At 39.0% G+C, this 19,976-nt stretch overlaps 2 protein-coding genes and 2 long non-coding RNA genes across 4 annotated transcripts; 3 read left to right on the top strand and 1 right to left on the bottom strand.

The window, feature by feature from the left end:
- Window positions 1-491: 491 nt before the first annotated feature.
- On the top strand, window positions 492-2,998 carry ifnphi4 (interferon phi 4). The gene is made up of 5 exons (XM_063003365.1): window positions 492-623; window positions 747-821; window positions 1,782-1,928; window positions 2,699-2,782; window positions 2,888-2,998. Exons 1-5 carry the CDS (start codon window positions 492-494, stop codon window positions 2,996-2,998), a joined length of 549 nt encoding a protein of 182 aa, XP_062859435.1.
- An 881-nt stretch (window positions 2,999-3,879) lies between these two features.
- LOC134321657 (uncharacterized) lies at window positions 3,880-4,457 on the top strand. The gene is made up of 2 exons (XR_010013878.1): window positions 3,880-4,096; window positions 4,371-4,457. It is a non-coding gene; the product is annotated as an uncharacterized LOC134321657 (long non-coding RNA).
- Window positions 4,458-4,891: 434 nt separating this feature from the next.
- On the top strand, window positions 4,892-5,788 carry LOC134321651 (uncharacterized). The gene is made up of 2 exons (XR_010013877.1): window positions 4,892-5,148; window positions 5,343-5,788. It is a non-coding gene; the product is annotated as an uncharacterized LOC134321651 (long non-coding RNA).
- Window positions 5,789-13,830: 8,042 nt separating this feature from the next.
- Window positions 13,831-18,644, bottom strand: cd79b (CD79b molecule, immunoglobulin-associated beta). The gene is made up of 5 exons (XM_063003451.1): window positions 18,550-18,644; window positions 15,832-16,140; window positions 15,618-15,736; window positions 14,657-14,710; window positions 13,831-14,266 (listed from the first exon to the last, which is right to left on the bottom strand). The coding sequence occupies exons 1-5, from the start codon at window positions 18,599-18,601 to the stop codon at window positions 14,159-14,161; spliced, it is 642 nt and encodes a 213-aa protein (XP_062859521.1). The 5' UTR covers window positions 18,602-18,644; the 3' UTR covers window positions 13,831-14,158.
- Between the last annotated feature and the right edge of the window lie 1,332 nt (window positions 18,645-19,976).

Genomic DNA, 19,976 nt, shown 5'->3' with positions numbered 1-19,976 from the left:
TCATCAGCAGGTACTTACAGAGCTTCCTCCTTCAAGACACGCAGAGGGTGGATTGGTTATATTAATTCGTTATACTTATATAAGTGTCTATATGTAAGTGGGGTAGTGATTAAGAAAACGTGTTGCCCAGGATGCTCTTTCGCCTTGTTTTTGTGTGGCGCGGATCCAGCGCGACCCTGATCAGAATAAAGCAGTCGCACAGTGAACCGAACGAAGTGAAAATGACCTAACACACCTGTGCGCGCGCCCGCGCGCGCGTGTCACCTTCCGTACGTGTACAGGTTTGGGAATTTTCCTGATGGTGACCCGGTTCTTTATGTCCTGAAAGAGAAATCTGGTGGTTTTTCCTTCCATTCAGCCTTAAATAGCAGCACGATGGAGAACAGAACACTGGAGCAACAGTGTAGAACACTTCAGGATCTCAGTGCAAGTGAAGATCATCATCCAGACCCCAGGAGGAATCAGCCACTTCTATTCACCTGTAAGTGAAGATGTTTTCGCGTTTGGTGCAGATGTGCGTGGTGCTGACGGTGTTCAGTCTGAGTTCTGCTCTCACCTGCCGGTGGATCCATCACAAATTCAAGCAGCACAACAGTGAATGTCTGACCCTCCTCAAAGACATGGTGAGTCCTGCTCTGGTTACTTTGGTTTTAATGCACACATTTATTTATTAATTATTATTATTATTATTATTATTTTGAGGTTGTGGAGGAATCAGTGATCTATTTTATTTTTGTTTTACACAGAAAGAGGATATCAGCGTCAACACCTCAATTCCAGAAAACTGGCACCAGTGGTTCTTTAACCACAGCCACTCTCAGGTGAGCACATGAATTCTACACAGTTCTAAAGTACTTTTATAGATTTTACACATGATGCTTCAGTTTCTCTTTTTGGTGACATGTTAGTTCATCTGGACCAGGCAGTGTTGGCATATAAATATGTACAATATATATCAATCCTTAAACTAAAATATCAGATTATTTTTCTTTAGTGATATCAGTATATAATTAGATATTTGAAATCGGAAGGTCCCTGGTTCAAGCCCTACTACTGCCAGGTTGCCACTGTTGGGTCCTAGAACAAGGAAGGCCCTTTACGCTCAATTTGTAGAATTGTATACAGTCACAATAGTAAGTCGCTTTAGTCTGTGCTAAATGGCATAAATGTAAATGTTTAAATGTATAACTGGTGCTTTCCTAAAATTAATATTGTTTTTAATTGTAATATTTGATGATAACAAAATATAATTTAAATGGTTATTTACAGTCATTAAGTCTAGATTTATTTAAAATAATAAAAAATGCCAACATGGCAAGAAAAAAATGTTAGTATTGTTTTAAACAAGTTTTTTAACACCAGTAATAATAATAATAATAATAATAATAATAATAACAATAATAACAGAGGACCACAGGGATTCTTAAAAAAAGCCACATTAGATTAATTAAGTACTAACTGCACACATTTCTAATTGTATTTATTCAGTTTAATGTAAATATATGTTCCTGCTCTCTCTGGTCTGACAAAAAGAATGAAAGTAAACACACTAAGTTTTTTAACATAAATATGTTTAAAGTTAGTAATGTTATTCATAAAAAGACACTTTAACGAACAAAGTGATTCATACTATTATTCTTATTTAGTTTTTACTTGTGCTTGGTTACGGTGTGAGAATTTAATAAATGCATAAAACATCATCAGTTCATTTATTTGAAACAAAAGCACTGTGTGAAATTCTGCATATTTATAACCCAAATCTCTCCATCCTTGTTTTCCAGCCAGAGAAGCAGGTCTGGTTCATGGTCCAGACTCTGAAGGAGATGACCCGGTTATTAGTGGAGGCTAAAAGCGTCTCCTGGAGCGAGGACAAGCTGGACACCTTTCTAAACATGCTTCAGCAGCAGACCACGGGACTCCAATTATGTGTGAGTTCTTCAGTACATTACACCCGGTCTCTGCTCACACTCATGTGGACGTTGTTGGACCTGTACTGGACCTACAGGCTGCATTTATGGAAACTTTAGTCACTTCACCAAGAGAATGTAAATATGTGGTGTGGGTGGGCAGAGACATACAGAACTGTAAATAATAAAGTCCAGCAGGACTGACTGACATGTTTTCCCTTTTTCTGGCACCATCTTTTTCCAATCCTTAAAAAACCTCCAAGTATCAAATAACAGATTTTAACATCATTCTGTGATAGAACCTACACAATATGGTCAAAAGTATTTGGACACCAGGGCATAAGTGAGCTCTGTGTGAACTTTTCAGCTAGTACAACAGCTTTTCCAAAAAGCTTCTCACAAGACATTGAAGTGTGTCTGTGTGGGAATTTGTGCCCCTTCAGTCAATTAGTTGGTGTTCGTGTTCGTGTTCTGGACGTTCTGGACGTTCATGTTCTGGACGTTCATGTTCTGGTGTTCTGGACCATCCCAGAGCTGCTGAGGGGGGCTGAGCTCAGGGCTCTGTGCAGGACACTGGATTTTCTTGGTTTTTAAAGTTGGAAGCATATCATTTCCTTCACATAACTGATTTATCACACTTGTTATTACAGTGTTGTGGCTGAAATACTATTTCAATTCTTTTGTCCGTACAGAATATTTAGTGTTTATTACTCTCATACTGAGGTGTTTGACATTAAATATTAAATGTGCTGTTATTTTACATCAAGATCTTTTGTTTCTGTTAAAAACAGGTCAGCCCGACAATGAAAAGAAGTAAGAGTAAGAGACTCCCCCTGTACTTCAAACGCCTGAGAGATCTCACACAGAACAAGACGGTGAGTTCTACTCTTACTAACACAGTACTGAAGCTGAACGTTCTCTAATGTCCAGGTGATACAATAGAACCCACATGCTGAAATTTTGGGATTTGAACCTTACAGGTGGAGAAGAAGAAAGCCTGGGAGCAAATCCGAACAGAACTTCTTCAGCTCCTCAAGCTGCTGGACTTTTTCCCTGCAGTTTCAGTACAACATGCTGCTCGTCATTCTTAATCATTTTAGTTTTATTCACCTGATTCGATTTTATTTTAGTGATAAATCAATTTGTGTCGAAGGTTTTTGTATTTCATTCGTACTGTAGCTTTTCAGATTTGTTTTATTCAGTGTTTTTTGCATTTAAATGAAGTTTAACTTGATATATTTATTATTTATGTATTTATTTAAGACTATATGCTCAGTTCAAGTTCAAATCAAGCTGTGACCTTTTGTTTCCTTTTTATTTATTCATGAATATTTATTATGATATATTATATTTTATTATTATATTTATTTATATATTAATTACATATTTATTTCATTCATGCATATATACTGTGAAATTATAAAGATGGCTTTATTGTATTTTTTAAACTGCTTTTGATTTTAAATAAAGACGCATTTTAGCAGAAACTACCAGTCGTGTATTTTTTTATTCACATTTACTGCATTCAGCCCCATTTAACAGCCATGGGACTGGAACATGAACATCATTATGTAAACTAGATTAAAATGTACTGATTTTAAATGATTACACTTTATTAAAGTTAATAGAGCAAAGTTCCTTTGGAGAACAACATTAGGTACTAAGCTTTAGATACCATAGTACTGGTACCACAGTCTGAGAACCACTGGTTTAAGCCATAATTCTGTTTTATGTTACTAAAAAACCCAGTAATCTATATAATAATCTATTTTAATTCTTCATATTAACAAATATTTGCGGTTTAACTCTATTTATGTGAAGCAAAGTAAAAATAACTTGTAGTTCGTAATCATGACCACATAATGGCGCGTCTAAATATAGTTATTTGTTTCCACGCATGCGCACTACCAAGTAGCGTATTATTGCTACTTTTATCACGCTAACTGTAAATAACCCCAAAGAATAACAATGTTTTTGTATTTGTTTAGTAAGTGCTAATTATTTTGTATTTTATTGCCTGTGAATTTAACCACCACATACAGTATGTTTGTATGAGGGACTTTTATTGTGAAACTAGGTGAACTCAGGTTAACGGTAAAAAACAGATTAGTTTGGCGGCAGAGCAGCAGCTGAAAGGAGCAAATAAAGCAGCTTTTATATGGTTTTAGCCCCCCTTTAAGAGGCACAAGGTGTGTAAGTTATGTTTTATTGTTAATTAGTATGTTTATATTATCTATAAGTAAAGTTTGATAAATGCGTCTGTCGGAAGGATCCGCACATTAGCGCGAATGCTAAAGCTAACATTGCCCAACGTATGTATGTAATGCAAGAGGGTAGTTTTGTATGTTTGCAAGGGTATGTAACGAATTGTTATGTTAGTTTATGTGCTTATGTACATGTTTATATGGAAAGGTTGTTCTAGAAGAATGTGTCATAATTGTTTGTATGTTTTATTTCTTTCAGCTCTTACGGTGGTTTATTTTGTATTAATGCTCAGAAGGTTTAACGTAAGCTGTCAAGGAGAAGCAATAAATGCAATTTATACCATCAGTCAAGTCTCAAGCCATCATTTAAAGGGGGATGCTTTCACCGAATTATTGTGCTGCAAGATAAAACGGCTTTTACGTAGGGTGACCAAACGTCCGTATTTCACGTCCTGTCCCGGGCGTCCCGGGTTTTTTTTTAAAAAAGTGAGGAAATGTCCTGGTTTTAAAATTACCTTCATTGGACCATTAAATTTACAGGCACTAGGGCACTGCGCACAGCGCTGCGTGTGACGTAATCCCTGAGCCGCGTCAGTGAGGGCAGCCCTGTTCTTAATCAGAATGTAGACAGCGTGACTGTCAGTACGCAAGCAACATGCCGAAGCGCAAGTGTATGTTTACCGACGATTTACAAAAGAGTTTCCCCGCTTTCAGACCGGGTCGAGACAAATGGGAAGCCTTGTGCACAGTGTGCAAAGCAGGTGTAGCCGTGATATTTTTGCACTTTAATATTTTTTTATATAATTTTTATTTCATTTCTTTATATGTGAAGAAAAATGTTGGGTTATGTAATGAACTCCCTCAAAGCTTTATACGGAAAAAAAAGTGCGTTCTTAATTCATTTAATTGTAAAGGTTTATTTTTTTTTGGGTTCCCCCTTTTCCTGTTTCACGTGGGGCACTAGTTAGCGCGACACCACGCCTGAAAGCTCCGTGTTTTCCCGGGCATTTCACAGTCTCATGGTGAATGCTGAATGGGTAAGATGCGATTCACTCTCTCTCTTGTAAATATCCCTCTTTTAGAGTATTAAAGCTCTATAACCTGTAGTAATTTGCCAAGTAAGGATGTTATAACATCAGAGTGAAGCTGTATCGCTGTTTTCGCTAAAGTTACAGCTTAGATGGCATTTTTAAACCCAGCATTTATGCTAATGAGTTTCCACTTTGTGCAGGAGAGGGAAAGAGAGGGTGTGTCTACGTGCGTGTGTGCATGTGCTAACTCTGCCCATGTATTGTGTTCAGGTACGTTTTACCAGTGTATTAACTGTTTTAACTGTTTTAAACTGTTAAAAAGAGGTTCAGTTCTATAAATAATAATTCATTGTTGGCCATTGTGATAAATAGCTACCTTATGTGATTATATTAACCTCAGTTTTGGTTATTTGTGTGATGATTTCGTGTAGCGAAGCAAAAAAGAAAGTTTCTACCTAGTCAGTTAATCTTAAAAAAGTACACGGCCGATCATTTTATTTACGGTACAAAGTATTTACATTTTATTTAGACAGTCTCATGGTGAATGCTGAATGGGAGAGGGAAAGAGAGGGTGTGTCTACGTGCGTGTGTGCATGTGCTAACTCTGCCCATGTATTGTGTTCAGCAATAAACATTGAAGACCGACTGTCCTGTCGTGGTGTGGCCATTATTCGACGTGAGACCCGTTCACATGTGCTACACAGGCACATATGTCTCGGTGTCCAATGGAGGTGCAAGGGATCTGAAAAGCCACCTGGACACCGAGAAGCTTAAAACAGCTGTACGAGGCGAGAGTAGTGCTAGCTCGATCACACAGTACTTTGTCAAACCAGGGAACGAGGATGCAGTGAATGCAGCGGAGGCTGCATGGTCATTTCACACAGTGAAACATCACAACAGTTATAGATCTATGGACTGCACAAGTTCATTGTTGAAAAAGACCCTCCCCGATTCAGACACAGCCAAAAAGTTTAGTTGTGCCCGAACTAAGACCGAGGCTATTGTTGACGGTGTTCTGGCACCCCCCCCCGCTCCAAGGTGTCCTGGTACACCCCCCCCCCCCCCCCCCCCGCTCCAAGGTGTCCTGGTACCCCCCCCCCCCCCCCCCCCGCTCCAAGGTGTCCTGGTTATCCCAAATGAAAATATGGTCACCCTATTTTACGGATAAATACACGGACAGCACAGAGTCGGTGTGGTGGTCAAGAAAGTTTTAAGGCACACTGCTACATTAAGACCTGAAACATGTCCACGTCCACATCAAACACAAAGGACAACGAAGAGCAGATTATTACTCTTCAAAGAGAGATTGAAGAAGGCAGAGACATTCTCCAAAGAGAAACTACAGAGGGCGCAGTAAGACGTGAAATAAAGGAAAGCATACAGACTAAAGAAAAAATTCTAACTGAACTAAAAGGTAATGTTCAAAACACTAAAGAGCTGCCCAGAAGATCTGAACGCCCACGAGTTCTTACAGAAAAAATGCAAACTTATCAAAAGGAGGAATTTCATAAAAAAGAGAAAAGACTTTTAAGTTTGTATGAACAATGGAAAGTACAAGCCCGAAAGGCAAGGCAAGAATTGAAATTAGATATTTCAGAAAGGCATTTGACATCGCTAATAGACAGTCTCGAAGGGGCAAAGGGTGACATTAACAAACTTTATGACGAATTAAGAGAATACATTCCACCTGCTGCTGATGTAAGGCGTAAGGTTGATGCCTGTGATGCCGTGACTAAAGACATTATCAAAATAATTTATGAGAGATTAACTGGTGTAAATGGAGAATTTGATGCTGAAATCGAAAGGCAACGTCTGCGTGAGCTACTTGTTCCTGACTACGCTTGTTCCATATATGGTTCAACAGCTTCACAGTCAAGCATCAGTCATCACTCCGATTCCTCTTGCATTGCAGCCAAACGAGCAGATGCAGCTGCAGAATTAGCAGCAAAAGAGGCTGAATACAAGGTCTTACAGGAGGAAAGGAAAGTTAAGGAACGGATAAGAACCATGGAGGAACAACAGAAAAAGGAATTAGAAATTCACAAGTCCGAATTAGAATGCTTGCAAGCTGAAAAGAGCGTCAAGGCTGCTCACGCCAGACTAGAAGCTTATGACAGAGAAGTGAAACAAGAAAATGACATTTATTCAGTTCACAGGGATCCTGCAAGTCAAAGTCATGTGTCTCACTCTGCCAATCAGCAGTCTAATGAAGTCCGATCAACTTCAACAAACGACATATCTTTCTTAGCCCAAGCTGTTCAAGACAGCATAGCCATGAACAGACTGCCAGTTCCAGAACCAACAGTGTTTAATGGCAATCCACTTCACTTCATTGAATGGAAAGCTTCATTTATGTCACTAATAGATAGAAAGAACATCCCTGCATCGGACAAACTGCACTTTCTTAAGAGATATGTCAGTGGTTCGGCCCAAAAATATCTTGAGGGCACCTTCTATCGTAAGGACGAGGAAGCTTATAATGATGCGTGGAAGAAGTTAAATCGGCGATATGGCCAGCCATTTATAATTCAAAGAGCCTTTAGAGAGAAGCTGTCAGATTGGCCGAAATTACAGTCCAAGGATGCTGAAGGATTAAGAGATTTCTCTGATATCTTGAATGCATGTCTGCAGGCAATGCCTCATGTGAAGGGTTTGGACATTCTAAATGATTGCGAAGAAAATCAAAAGTTGACACTAAAATTACCAGACTGGCTAGCTACTCGATGGAACCGTCAGGTCACAATAGCCCTCACAGAAGGAAAGGAATTTCCCTGTTTCCAGGATTTTGTTCAGTTCATGACACTAGAAGCAGAAATTGCCTGCAATCCAATCACTTCCACCTTTGCACTACGTTCATCTGAGTCTTACAATGATCAAAGGAACACAAAGATTAAAAGGAATAAGGCCAGTGTCTTGAACACTCAAACTCTTGAAGACAGTAATGATCACCCAGCAAATCAAGAAAGAAAGAAAACTCAGTGTATGCTGTGTCACGATACCGGTCATTATCTGCATAAGTGCCCAGAGTTTATGTCCAAGTCTCTAGAAAGCAGAAGGGCTTATGTTAAAGACAACAGGCTGTGCTATGGTTGTTTAAGGCTGGGCCATGGTGCCAAGGAATGTCGGCGTCGACACACCTGTGAGTTGTGTAAAGGTAGACACCCTACTTGTCTCCATGACGACAACTATAAGAAAACCACTAAGGGACCCTGGCAAAGCAAGGATTCGCGACCAAAGCATGAAACTGAGCCTACGGCTGTTATGTCACTCAATGTCCATAGTAAAGGTCAAGAAGTTAGTACCTCAATGATAGTGCCGGTATGGGTGTCTTATAAAAGGAATCCATCTAAAGAAAAGCTTGTTTATGCGCTTTTGGATACGCAGAGTGACACCACCTTTATTGATGAAGATGTAAGCAAGGAATTACAGGTGGCTACACAGCCAGTAAAACTAAAACTTACTACAATGATGGGAGCAAATAGAATCATGAAAAGTGAAAGAGTTTCTGACCTTTGTGTAAGAGGCTATGACTCCACTATACATATTGACCTCCCTTCTACCTACACAAAGGACTGTATACCTGCAAATCGAGAGCACATACCAACTCGTGAGACGGCAAAACATTGGGAACACCTCACAACCATCGCAGATAGTTTACCTCCTCTTCTTGACTGTGAGGTCGGTCTCCTAATTGGATACAACTGCCCCCGAACTCTAGTCCCAAGGAGGGTCATATCTGGTAAAGATAATGAGCCATATGCAATTCTTACAGATTTGGGGTGGAGTATTGTAGGCTGCTCAACACTGCAAGCTGGTACATTTATGGCAACTGGTCATTGTCATCGAGTAACTGTTAAAGAGCTCCCTGCAATGACACCAGTCGATGCAATCAAAATTCTCGAGTCTGATTTTAAGGACACCCATGGAGATGGCAAAACTGTCTCTCAAGAGGATCTAATTTTTCTGGACATACTGAGGAAAGGCATAAGGAAAAATGAACAAGGACATTATGAAATGCCCCTGCCATTTAAGGAACGACCATGTCTGCCTGACAACCGGCAGCTTGCTATAATAAGACTCAATCACCTAAAAAGGAAATTCTCTGTAAATGAGAAGTACAAGGATAATTACATTATCTATATGAAGGATCTCATTGAAAGAGGTGATGTAGAGGAAGTACATGAAGAAGGTGCTGGTGGTGAAAAATGGTACATTCCTCATCATGGAGTATATCACTCAAAAAAGCCGGACAAGTTGCGAGTTGTATTTGACTGCTCTGCAAGACACAAAGGTAACAGCCTCAATGAACACCTACTGTCAGGTCCGGATATGATAAACAATCTAACAGGTGTTCTCATTCGCTTTCGCCAGCATCACATTGCTTTGATGTGTGACACTGAGAAAATGTTCCATCAATTTCATGTCCCAATTAAAGACCGTGATTATCTACGTTTCTTGTGGTGGACAAATGGAGACACTAACACACAACCCCGAGACTACCGAATGAAAGTCCATCTATTTGGTGCAGTGTCTTCTCCAGGTTGTGCGAACTATGGGCTAAAACAGCTGGCAAAAGATAACAGTCATTTATATCCAATGGGTGCACAATTCATTGCAAGAGACTTTTATGTGGACGATGGAGTAACAAGTGTAGAGTCAGCAGAAAGGGCTATTGAGCTGGCACTAGAAGCACGTGAACTATGTGCAAATGGTGGTCTCCGTCTTCACAAATTCGTATCAAATAGTAATGTGGTCCTACAGAGTATTCCTCCATCAGAACGTGCAACAGACACTAAAACGAAAAACCTCACATTGAATGATATGTCTCTTGAGAGAGCACTTGGAATTCACTGGGACATTGAAAGTGACAGTTTCACATTCAAAATTACAGCAAAGGACCAACCAGCAACACGTCGGGGCATACTGTCCACTGTTGCCTCCATCTACGATCCCCTGGGTATTGTCGCTCCATATCTCCTTAATGGCAAAGGGATCCTGCAGGAGATGTGCCATCAAGGTACTGGTTGGGATGATCTACTACCTGAAAGACTAAGGCCACGGTGGGAGAGATGGCTAGATGATCTCACAAACTTAGAAAGAATTAGTATAGCCCGATGTTATGTACCAACTAACTTTGGGAAGGTGAATAAAAGGGAACTACACCACTTTTCAGATGCTAGCAATAAGGGATATGGTCAATGCTCCTACCTGAGGTTGAAAAATGAAAAGGGAGAAGTTCATTGTGCTCTTATCATGGGCAAGGCCCGTGTTTCTCCTTTGAAGGTAGTTACCATACCCAGACTGGAACTGACAGCAGCAGTAGTCTCAGTCACAGTTAGCAACATGCTCAAAGAAGAGCTAAGCTACACCAACGTGGAAGAGTTCTTTTGGACGGATTCCAAAGTTGTATTAGGGTATATAAACAACGATGCTCGACGCTTCCACACCTTTGTAGCAAATAGAGTACAGAAAATACGCCACTGCTCGAATCCTCAACAGTGGGCCTATATATCAACTGATGAGAATCCCGCCGATAATGCCTCCAGAGGAAGAACGATAGATGAGCTACTTTCATCTAATTGGTTTACGGGCCCCAAGTTTTTATGGCAAAAGGAAATTAAACCTTCAACAGAATTGATCCATGATCTTCCAATAGGAGATCCGGAAGTCAAAAGGTCCCATGTACTTCAGACAAGGACCAAAGAACAAGTGACCCTTGCAGACAGGCTGTCTAAGTTTTCCTCATGGTCACGAGCCATCAAAGCAGTAGCACGTCTTTTACGTCGTGTAAAGAAAGACAAATCAAATACACTCTCCACGGTAAAAGAAAGGCAAAGCGCAGAGCTTCTTTTCATCAAAGATCTACAAAAGCAAGCTTATGAAAATGAAATAAAGCTGTTGAGCAAGGGAAGTCAATTGCCAGTTCACAACAAACTGTACAGTCTTGATGTCTTTCTGGATAAAGATGGTGTACTCAAGGTGGGAGGAAGACTTGGTCATTCATCCTCCTCAAGTTCATTCAAACACCCAAAGGTCATCCCTAAAGGTCATCACATAACCAGTTTGATAATTGCTCATTACCATGAGAAGGTAAAACACCAGGGCAAAGGCTTCACTATCAATGAAATCAGATCCAATGGCTATTGGATTACTGGACTAAACAGAGCAGTTGCATCTCACATTCATCAGTGTGTTACATGTCGAAAGCTCAGAAGACCAGTTGAAGGTCAAAGAATGAGTGACCTACCTACAGAACGGGTAGAACCCTCACCACCGTTCACTTTTTGCGGGATGGACTGTTTTGGTCCATTTCTGACTAAACAGGGCAGAAAGCAACACAAAAGGTATGGTTTGCTCCTTACTTGCTTTTGTTCTCGTGCCATTCATATTGAGATGTTAGAAGACATGTCAACTGATGCATTTATTAACAGCTTGAGATGCTTTATTGCATTACGAGGTACTGTTCGTCAGATAAAGTGTGACCAAGGCACAAACTTTGTAGGTGCAAAGAATGAATTGAAGGCTGCATTACAAGAACTTGATATGGATAGACTGAAAACCTTTCTTACGGAAAATCAGTGTGAATTTGTTTTGAATGCACCTCATTCCAGCCATGCAGGAGGAGTATGGGAGAGGCAAATAAAGACTGTGAGAAACGTGTTAAATGCCACACTTCTACTTTCGTCAGGAAGACTCACCGACTCATCTCTACGGACCTTTCTCTATGAAGCTATGGCAATAATTAACAATCGTCCACTCACTGTCGACAATCTGAATAGTCCCAACAGTTTGGAGCCTCTCACACCAAATCATCTAATCACTATGAAATCCATCACAGCTTTACCTCCTCCAGGTAAATTTGAAAGAGAAGATCTGTATGGTCGCAAAAGATGGCGTCAAGTTCAGTATCTGACAGAACAATTTTGGAGTCGTTGGAAAAAGGAGTACTTGCACAACATCATAGCAAGACAGCGTTGGCATATTACTAAAAGGAACTTGCAAATTGGAGATGTAGTGATAGACTCACAGGACACTTTACCAAGGAACTGCTGGAGACTCGGAAGGGTCATAGAGACTGTTATTGATAAGGACGGTCTGGTTAGAAGGGCTAAAATCTCTTTAGGAGATAGAAATTTAAACAAAAAAGGTGAACGTCTTGGAAAGCCTTCAGTGGTAGAACGACCAGTTCAAAAGTTGGTTTTATTGCTAGAAGCGGTTTAGAATGGTACAAGGACTGTAAACTGTGAAACATTAAGAGTTATTTCAAATGTGGAAATTATATGTGCATGTTCTTTAGTTAAAACACATATAATTTGGTGGGAGTGTAAATAACCCCAAAGAATAACAATGTTTTTGTATTTGTTTAGTAAGTGCTAATTATTTTGTATTTTTGCTCAGAAGGTTTAACGTAAGCTGTCAAGGAGAAGCAATAAATGCAATTTATACCATCAGTCAAGTCTCAAGCCATCATTTAAAGGGGGATGCTACACTAACTGTATGAATAATAAAGCACATTTATTTATATAAACTATATAAAAGCATTCTTGTGTCAGATTATTCTGCACAGAGTCAGAGTTTTAAAAGCCAAACCATGAACGTTTTTATTTATGACATTAACTGTAGCTGTATTTATTCAAAGTGACTTTTAAAGTGACAGTTAAACATATTGAAGGTTAAAAGCAAATATTTAACCACAATTTGAGAGTAAATACAAATATAGGTTTAGATATTAAAATATAAACCATTTATCCAACACCAACTGAGCCTATGTGGAATTGAATTGCCCCGTTAGTTAATAACTGGGTTCAGTTAGACTAGACACATTCGGTATTGATTACTGGCACCCTGATAAATCTAAATATTACCTACAATCTTAGCACACTTAATTTCAAAAGGAATAAAGTTTCAGAAGAGAAAAGTTATTTAAAAATCTATTAATATGTTTGACATTTCCAAGGCTCTGGGATTTCACTGAACAACAGTGAGAGCAATTATCCTGGAACATGTGAATCCCAAAATTATTCTAAAAAAGCATCAAAAACCCTGAAATACAAGAGCACGTCCACGTCTAAACAACTCAAAGAAACAAGCGTAAGGTTTTATAGTGGCCTCATCAACATCCTGACTTGAAGCTCATTAATATGCCGCGGCTGAACATGAAACAGGCAGGTCATGCTCGAGAGCTCCGATGTGGCTAAATTAAGGTAATTATGCAAACGGACTGAATTTTCCCCGCAGTGATGTAAAAGACTGCCACTTATCACGCATTCAGTTGCTGTTGTGTTTAAGTGGCCAATATGTTTATGATTATCGAGAAAGTGTCCAATGATTAAAGTTTGGAGGATTTAGAAACATTGTGCATAAATACAGGGTCTGTGTTCCTAATAAGCAATATTTAAAAATCCTAACAACACTGCTGCATCTGCTACACTCATACCAGAGCAACACACACTATCATGTCATTATTATCTTAGTGCTTTGTCCCGTTTGGTGGATAAATGGAGCACACAATGAGGCACAAATTTCCAGGGTCCAGGATAAAGCGGTGGTAATCGTGTGCACATGTTGGTGTTGTGGAGAAAAAGCCGAAACTGTTGGTCACGTGTTTGAAAATAAAGTGCACAAGAGAGAGAAACTGGTGGCCACGTTTATTCTGGTAAACAAATTTATAAAAAAATCTTTCCTGAGATGTAATAAATCGTTTTAATTTTCTGACACACTGAGCACCTTAAAACATGAACACAACAAGCTCCAGCTTAAAAACGATTAAGCAACACTGACAATGTGATACATGAAAACAATGAAGTACATTTATTACAGTAACGGTAATAAAAGGTGAGCCGAGTCGCTCAGGGGTCCAGGTTTTGTGCTCCCCTGTGTTTCCTATAGAAACATTGTGATGTACCTACAGTTTGGGGATCCGCTATATAAAGTATAATATATAATATAATGACACTGGTGGACTTCAGTTTGATTCCCTGTTATCGTGATGATTGATGATTTTGATTAACCTGTATTACTCCTCGTCTGGGGACTCGACCTGCCAGGGGGCGTCTGTTTCGGGTATTTGAGAATAAGCAGTTAGATCCTCGTACAAATCCCCACAGTGCTCGATCTCCAAACCCTGAGAGACACAGAAACAGAGAGAGTGAGAACTCACATGTGCACTCATTCAGTCATTCATTCAATCAGGAGTAAAGGTCTGCAGCAGGAGAGGTGAAACACAATTGGGGAACTGAATACGACTAAATCTGGAGGGGAAAAACAAAAAAAACAAAACTACTAAAAGTTGTGAATGAGTAAAACACCATAAATGGTGTGAAAGTCAAAAACAATATTATGAAGCCGGTCGGTCTGTTCTCTATTTTTAATCACTTCCTCTTTCTGATGCTGCAGTGACTGAGACCCACCACACTGGAGTTAGCCAACCAGAAACAGCTACAGGCTCCAGGTCTAAATACACATCACATCTACACACTGTCCCAATATTAATGACACATAATAAAAACATCACCTCATATGTGTGATCCTCCACCGGCTCCTCATACACCACTTCCTCTTTATTCTCCTGTAACAAAGAGTCAAAGGAAGTGAAGCTGCAAACAGATAAGATGTTTCACTGCACACATCATGCTCACTGCACACATCAGACTCACTGCACACATCAGACTCACTGCACACATCAGACTCACTGCACACATCAGACTCACTGCACATCATGCTCACTGCACACATCAGACTCACTGCACACATCAGACTCACTGCACACATCAGACTCACTGCACACATCATGCTCACTGCACACATCAACTCTGAAGCGTTTTTGCACTGCTGTGGCTTAATCTACAAAGTCGGGTCAGATATTTAATGGTTTTCAGATTTATACACACACTGAGCACTTTATTAGGTACACCCATGGTATGTTCTTTCTATTACATTAATTACACAGCTACTATAGTTGTTTTTGAATCGTGGTGTCCAAAAAGCTCATAGTCAGGTGTCCAGATGGGAAAACTCTTGTTTCTGATGAATAAAAGAGTGTAAAGTGTGTAAAATTATTTATGGGAGCAGAATAAATTGTGCTGAACATTAAACAGTGTTGGAAAAATCCCCCTAAATAGTGAAATTAAAATGTCACGACTCCTAGAGTGACCCTGATATTCGCAATGTTTGTGACTGATGACCGGTGGTTTCTTTATGCAAAATACGTAGATTTATGGTTTTAACGTAAATGAAGCTGCTTTATTTTAGGGCTTTCAGTTAAAACGGATTATTTTTGACCCTCAGGACAAGGGAAGTACCCAGAATGTTCAGACTACACAGAGGTTCATTCACACCTCCTGAATTCTAAAGAGACGATGGTGAAGATCATCAGAGGAACTTACCAAGCTCAGGTTTTAAGATCAAAAACGGTTTTGACCTTTGAATTTTGCCAAAATGGATTATATCTGTGTGTTGATGGGTGCAGCTCTCACCAGTGTGAAAAAGCGGACCAAGGGAAGAACGATACACAGCACCAGCAGTAAACCCTGGAGGACGATGATCATGTCCTTCATGTTGCTCCTCCATTCAGAGGCACTTAGATCAGTGCGCCCTGGTGGAGAGGAAACATTCAGAAATATTTAAAATAAAAACCAGGAACTAAAGAGCAGGTACATAACAACCACACACAACCACACACACACTTACGGAACACTTGTAGCTCAGTTCCAAATCCCCAGGTCTTGTTTATTTTGCAGAAGTAGATGCCGCTGTCCTCAGCCTCCACCTTGTTGATAATTAAATGCCCCTTGTTCTTGATCGCTCTGGGGTTCGTAAATGGATGACCCCGATCACTTAACACTTTGGTCCGTTCTTCAAACGCCTTGACCTTGTACCACTCCACCTCAAGAGAATCCTGGAGGGGACCAGTGTTGGAACATATGAATCCCACCTGCCTTCCCACTTTGACACCATAATACCTGGGCTTCTGCTGAACCTGAAGCTTCAGCGCTGCTCCTGCAGGTAAAACAGGTAAACCTTCAGAGTTCATACAGAGTAGAGTGTTAATACTTGGTTGCGCTACTTTGCATTTGGTGCCCGGCCGGAAGCTGAGTGTGTTTTACAGAAGCGCCACAGAGCGCCCCCTGCTGTAAGACAATGGAAATTATTTCTCTTACAGTCCTTAAAGTTCTAGGTATTAAACCGAGGTACAAAGTCCAAAGTACTAGATAATTATGTACAGGTACCATCATGGTACCCAAGTTTGTACCCCACACTTGGGGTTGGTCCATACCTGGAGACTAGAGGACTGTGAAAGAAAGCTTTACTAATTATTATTAGGACATGTGACATCAAACCAGTCGTAAGTACAGGAATGTTTTAATGTAAATGTTTAAATTGAAAATAAATATATGAATAATTTTGTTTCTAATAAAACAATATTGATATAAAAATGAATGATGATTTGCAGTATATATGTTTAAACTTGATGTATATGCTTTGTAACGGTTGTAACTGCATGTCTAAATGTCTACACTTAAACCCAACCATCATTAGAACAGGAGATGTAACATACTGGTTATACTGGTATGAGTGTATTAAATACAGGAGCTTATCTTGGTGGTTAAACACTGTTTAAATGTACCAGACTCTTTATTAGGAACACATACCCTGTTAGAACACGATGTAGATGTACAGTGGGGTGTTAGATCTATTTTAATTCTCCTCGTTATTATTGCTCATTTTATGATCGCAGGACGCCGCCGGATTTTTATTTTTGGTTGAAGCTCCGTTTCCACACTGATGAAGCTGAATTGTGTTTAAAAAAACCTCCAAATACTTTTATCCCTCATCAGTTTGTTTTTCTTTGTCATAAACTAAATGTCCAAAATTATGTGGACACTACTCCCCATAAAACTCCTTCTTTTAAAATAAACACTTGACATCGGACCACTTTTCCACCTGTCTTAATTTACAGTTCAGGGTTAATAAGTTTATAAGTTAATTCTAACAATCTTCTGAGGAGTGCGAGTGCTAGTCTGAATGCTGTTGTGTATCTTCTGTAATTGTGAATTATGATAAACCTCGATTAAACAACATGCAGGTAAAAATGTAACTGTAAAATTTAACAAAACTGTTTTGTGCACCACAATAAATAACTTTATCTTATTGTTTTACGCTTTGGAATGTCCAACATGCTCATAGTCTGGTGTCCACATATTTTTGGTCATTCAGATGTGTTTTTGTTTATGTTTGTGAATACAAATCAAATGAAAATGTACTAAGAGATTAAGGAATGAAATTCACATCACAAAATTCTACCTTCATTTTTCTGATATTCGATAATCATTTAATTTGATAAAAGTTTATAAAATAATAATAATAAATTAATACAACAATAAAAAGAATGTAATAATAATAATAATAATTAAATAATAGTATTAATAATAGTAATAATAATCATGTAATAATTATAATTATAATAAATTTATAATAATAATAAAAACGGTCAAAAGTGAAATAATAATAATGATTATTATGAATATTAAAAATATAATAATAATATAATACAATAATATAATAAAAAATAAATTGATAAAGAATTATAAATAATAATGTAATAATAATAAAATAGTTATAATAATAATATCGATTTTATTATTAATAATAATAATTATTATTATCATTAAAATATAATAATAATAATAATAATAATAATAATAATAATAATAATAAAAGGCAGAAATTAAATTAAAAAGAAAAGCTAGTCATGCTTTATTGGGAAGCCTGTATTTGTGTTATTATGTGGGATTTAACCCCATCCACAAAAATACTTTCATGTATAACCTGTAAAATCTTGCTCTGTGTTGGAGGAAGACTGCTGGGACTAAAACCCAAGACCTGCTGTATAAATACTGCTGTTTTGTGTATTTTAGTATTTTTTGTCCCTCTTCTGAGTTTGTGCAACTGGGAAAAAAACACCATTTTAATTAAGTTGCATTAAAAACCTGCAATATGAGATGGATTTATCTTCTCAGGGTAAATAATAGCACAGTTTGAGAGTTTGAGACGTGTTTTGAAGGTTTGGAACTTCCTCTTTTACACACAGATGCAGAGGAAGCAGAGAGAGAAAAACAAGAGATTCAGATGCAAAACACTCCTGCACTTTATTATCATGGCTTTACTGTAACTGCATCGTAGATCTAACCAGCACATTTAAAGATGAGTTTTAATATGATCTGATATGACCATGCTGTAGGGCAGTGGTTAAAGAACTGGACTAGTCATCGGGTCAATCCCAGCACTGCTGAGTTGCCACTGTTGAGTCCCTGAGCAAAACCCTGAACCTTCATAAACTTGATCTGTATTCAGTCAGGCGTCTGCTAAATATAAAAGCTCTTAAAAAGAATTATTGATGACCCTTACCTGAGAGGTTTACCAACACCATCAGAGAGCAGGTTAAGAACATGTAATGCATGATCTGACGGTCGATAACGTCTACCGAGTGAACCGAACAATCCCAGTGTGACCATTAGAGACTCAAAAGTACTGGGTGTAAAACAGAGAGGTGTATGAACCTCCCTCCACCAGATGAGAGGGGTGTAAAGGACTAAACCATGATAATGAGATGCCAGGGTCGCTGAACATCATGCAAATCAAACCATTCATGCGTGATAAAGTCAGAATCTGGAACAAAAAACAGAGGCCGGATGGTTTATTTAGATAAGAGGTTATGAGTTCGTGCCCACCACACACCACCACAGTGCGGACCACACCTCGCCCATAGGCATGGTACTAAAGCAGGTGTGCAAACACTGGAGGAGTGCCACTTAATTACATTTAGGATGCCAGATTCACATAAAACCCACAAAAATGCATCTTTATTAAAAGTATTTTCCAAACGTCTCTGCTGCTGCTGTATAGATTATTATTTATTTAGCTCAAACATCTTTTATTATTTTATTCTTTTTATTTTCATGCTTTTGTTAGGATAAATCTTTTGTTCAAAAGGTCCTGAAGAAAGCAGTCGAAGGAAGTCCAGAAAGTACTCTTTAAAACACTTTATTAAGTGTAAAAATAATCTGTGAATATATATCAGAGCTAAGCCGGCCGGCGCTCCTTACTCCTGCAGTCTAGACACACCACGTAGGAAAGAGGGCTCCTCTGAGCCCGCCGTCCTTTTTTAAACTAGTCTAGGCTCCTCCTCTTTTACTGCTGGTGGAGCCAATGAAGTGTGCTAACAAGCCCCAGGCTCTGCCTCCCCCCCCCTCTGTAAGAGTCAGGGAGAGAGCCTAGCCGGCGACATGTTGGACAAAAGACCACATGGCCTGGATGTAAAACTTCCCATATTAAATGTACGTTTTTATGTTCCGAAAAACCTAACAACCCCCCCTTGAAAGCATCTTAATGCTTTCACAATAACTTTTAACTATAGGTTAGGTGTTTCTAGATCCCAGGAGATAAGGATAGCTGTCAGCAACCCCCCAATTTAACCCCTTCTGACTACATGGCCACTGGGCTGAATTTTATACAATAAAACGTTTCTAAAAATAAAAAGGCTACCAGTTAAACTAAAGGAACCGTACCTATCGCAACAGCTCCTAACCCTGAAACAAACAAACAAACAAAAAATAATAAAAACAGGAAATCAAAATAAAGTAATTTAAAAAAATAGGAAATCAAACACGAGAAAAATAAAATAAAAACAATGGGTGCGTGGCTTCTACAGGAACTCCGTTCAGGTTGTCCTCCACCAGACAGAGCTGCAGATATTCAGAAGGGGCCCATAGCTCCTGTGTCTCTGCATGACTCCTAATGTCTTATGGATTCTCCCCTGTCAGTCTTACCTGTTT

Source organism: Trichomycterus rosablanca, chromosome 10 (assembly GCF_030014385.1).
Source record: "Trichomycterus rosablanca isolate fTriRos1 chromosome 10, fTriRos1.hap1, whole genome shotgun sequence".
Lineage (NCBI taxonomy): Eukaryota > Metazoa > Chordata > Actinopteri > Siluriformes > Trichomycteridae > Trichomycterus > Trichomycterus rosablanca.
The sequence above is the reverse complement of the archived record's forward strand: the minus strand, read 5'-3'. Positions and strand labels throughout refer to the sequence as shown.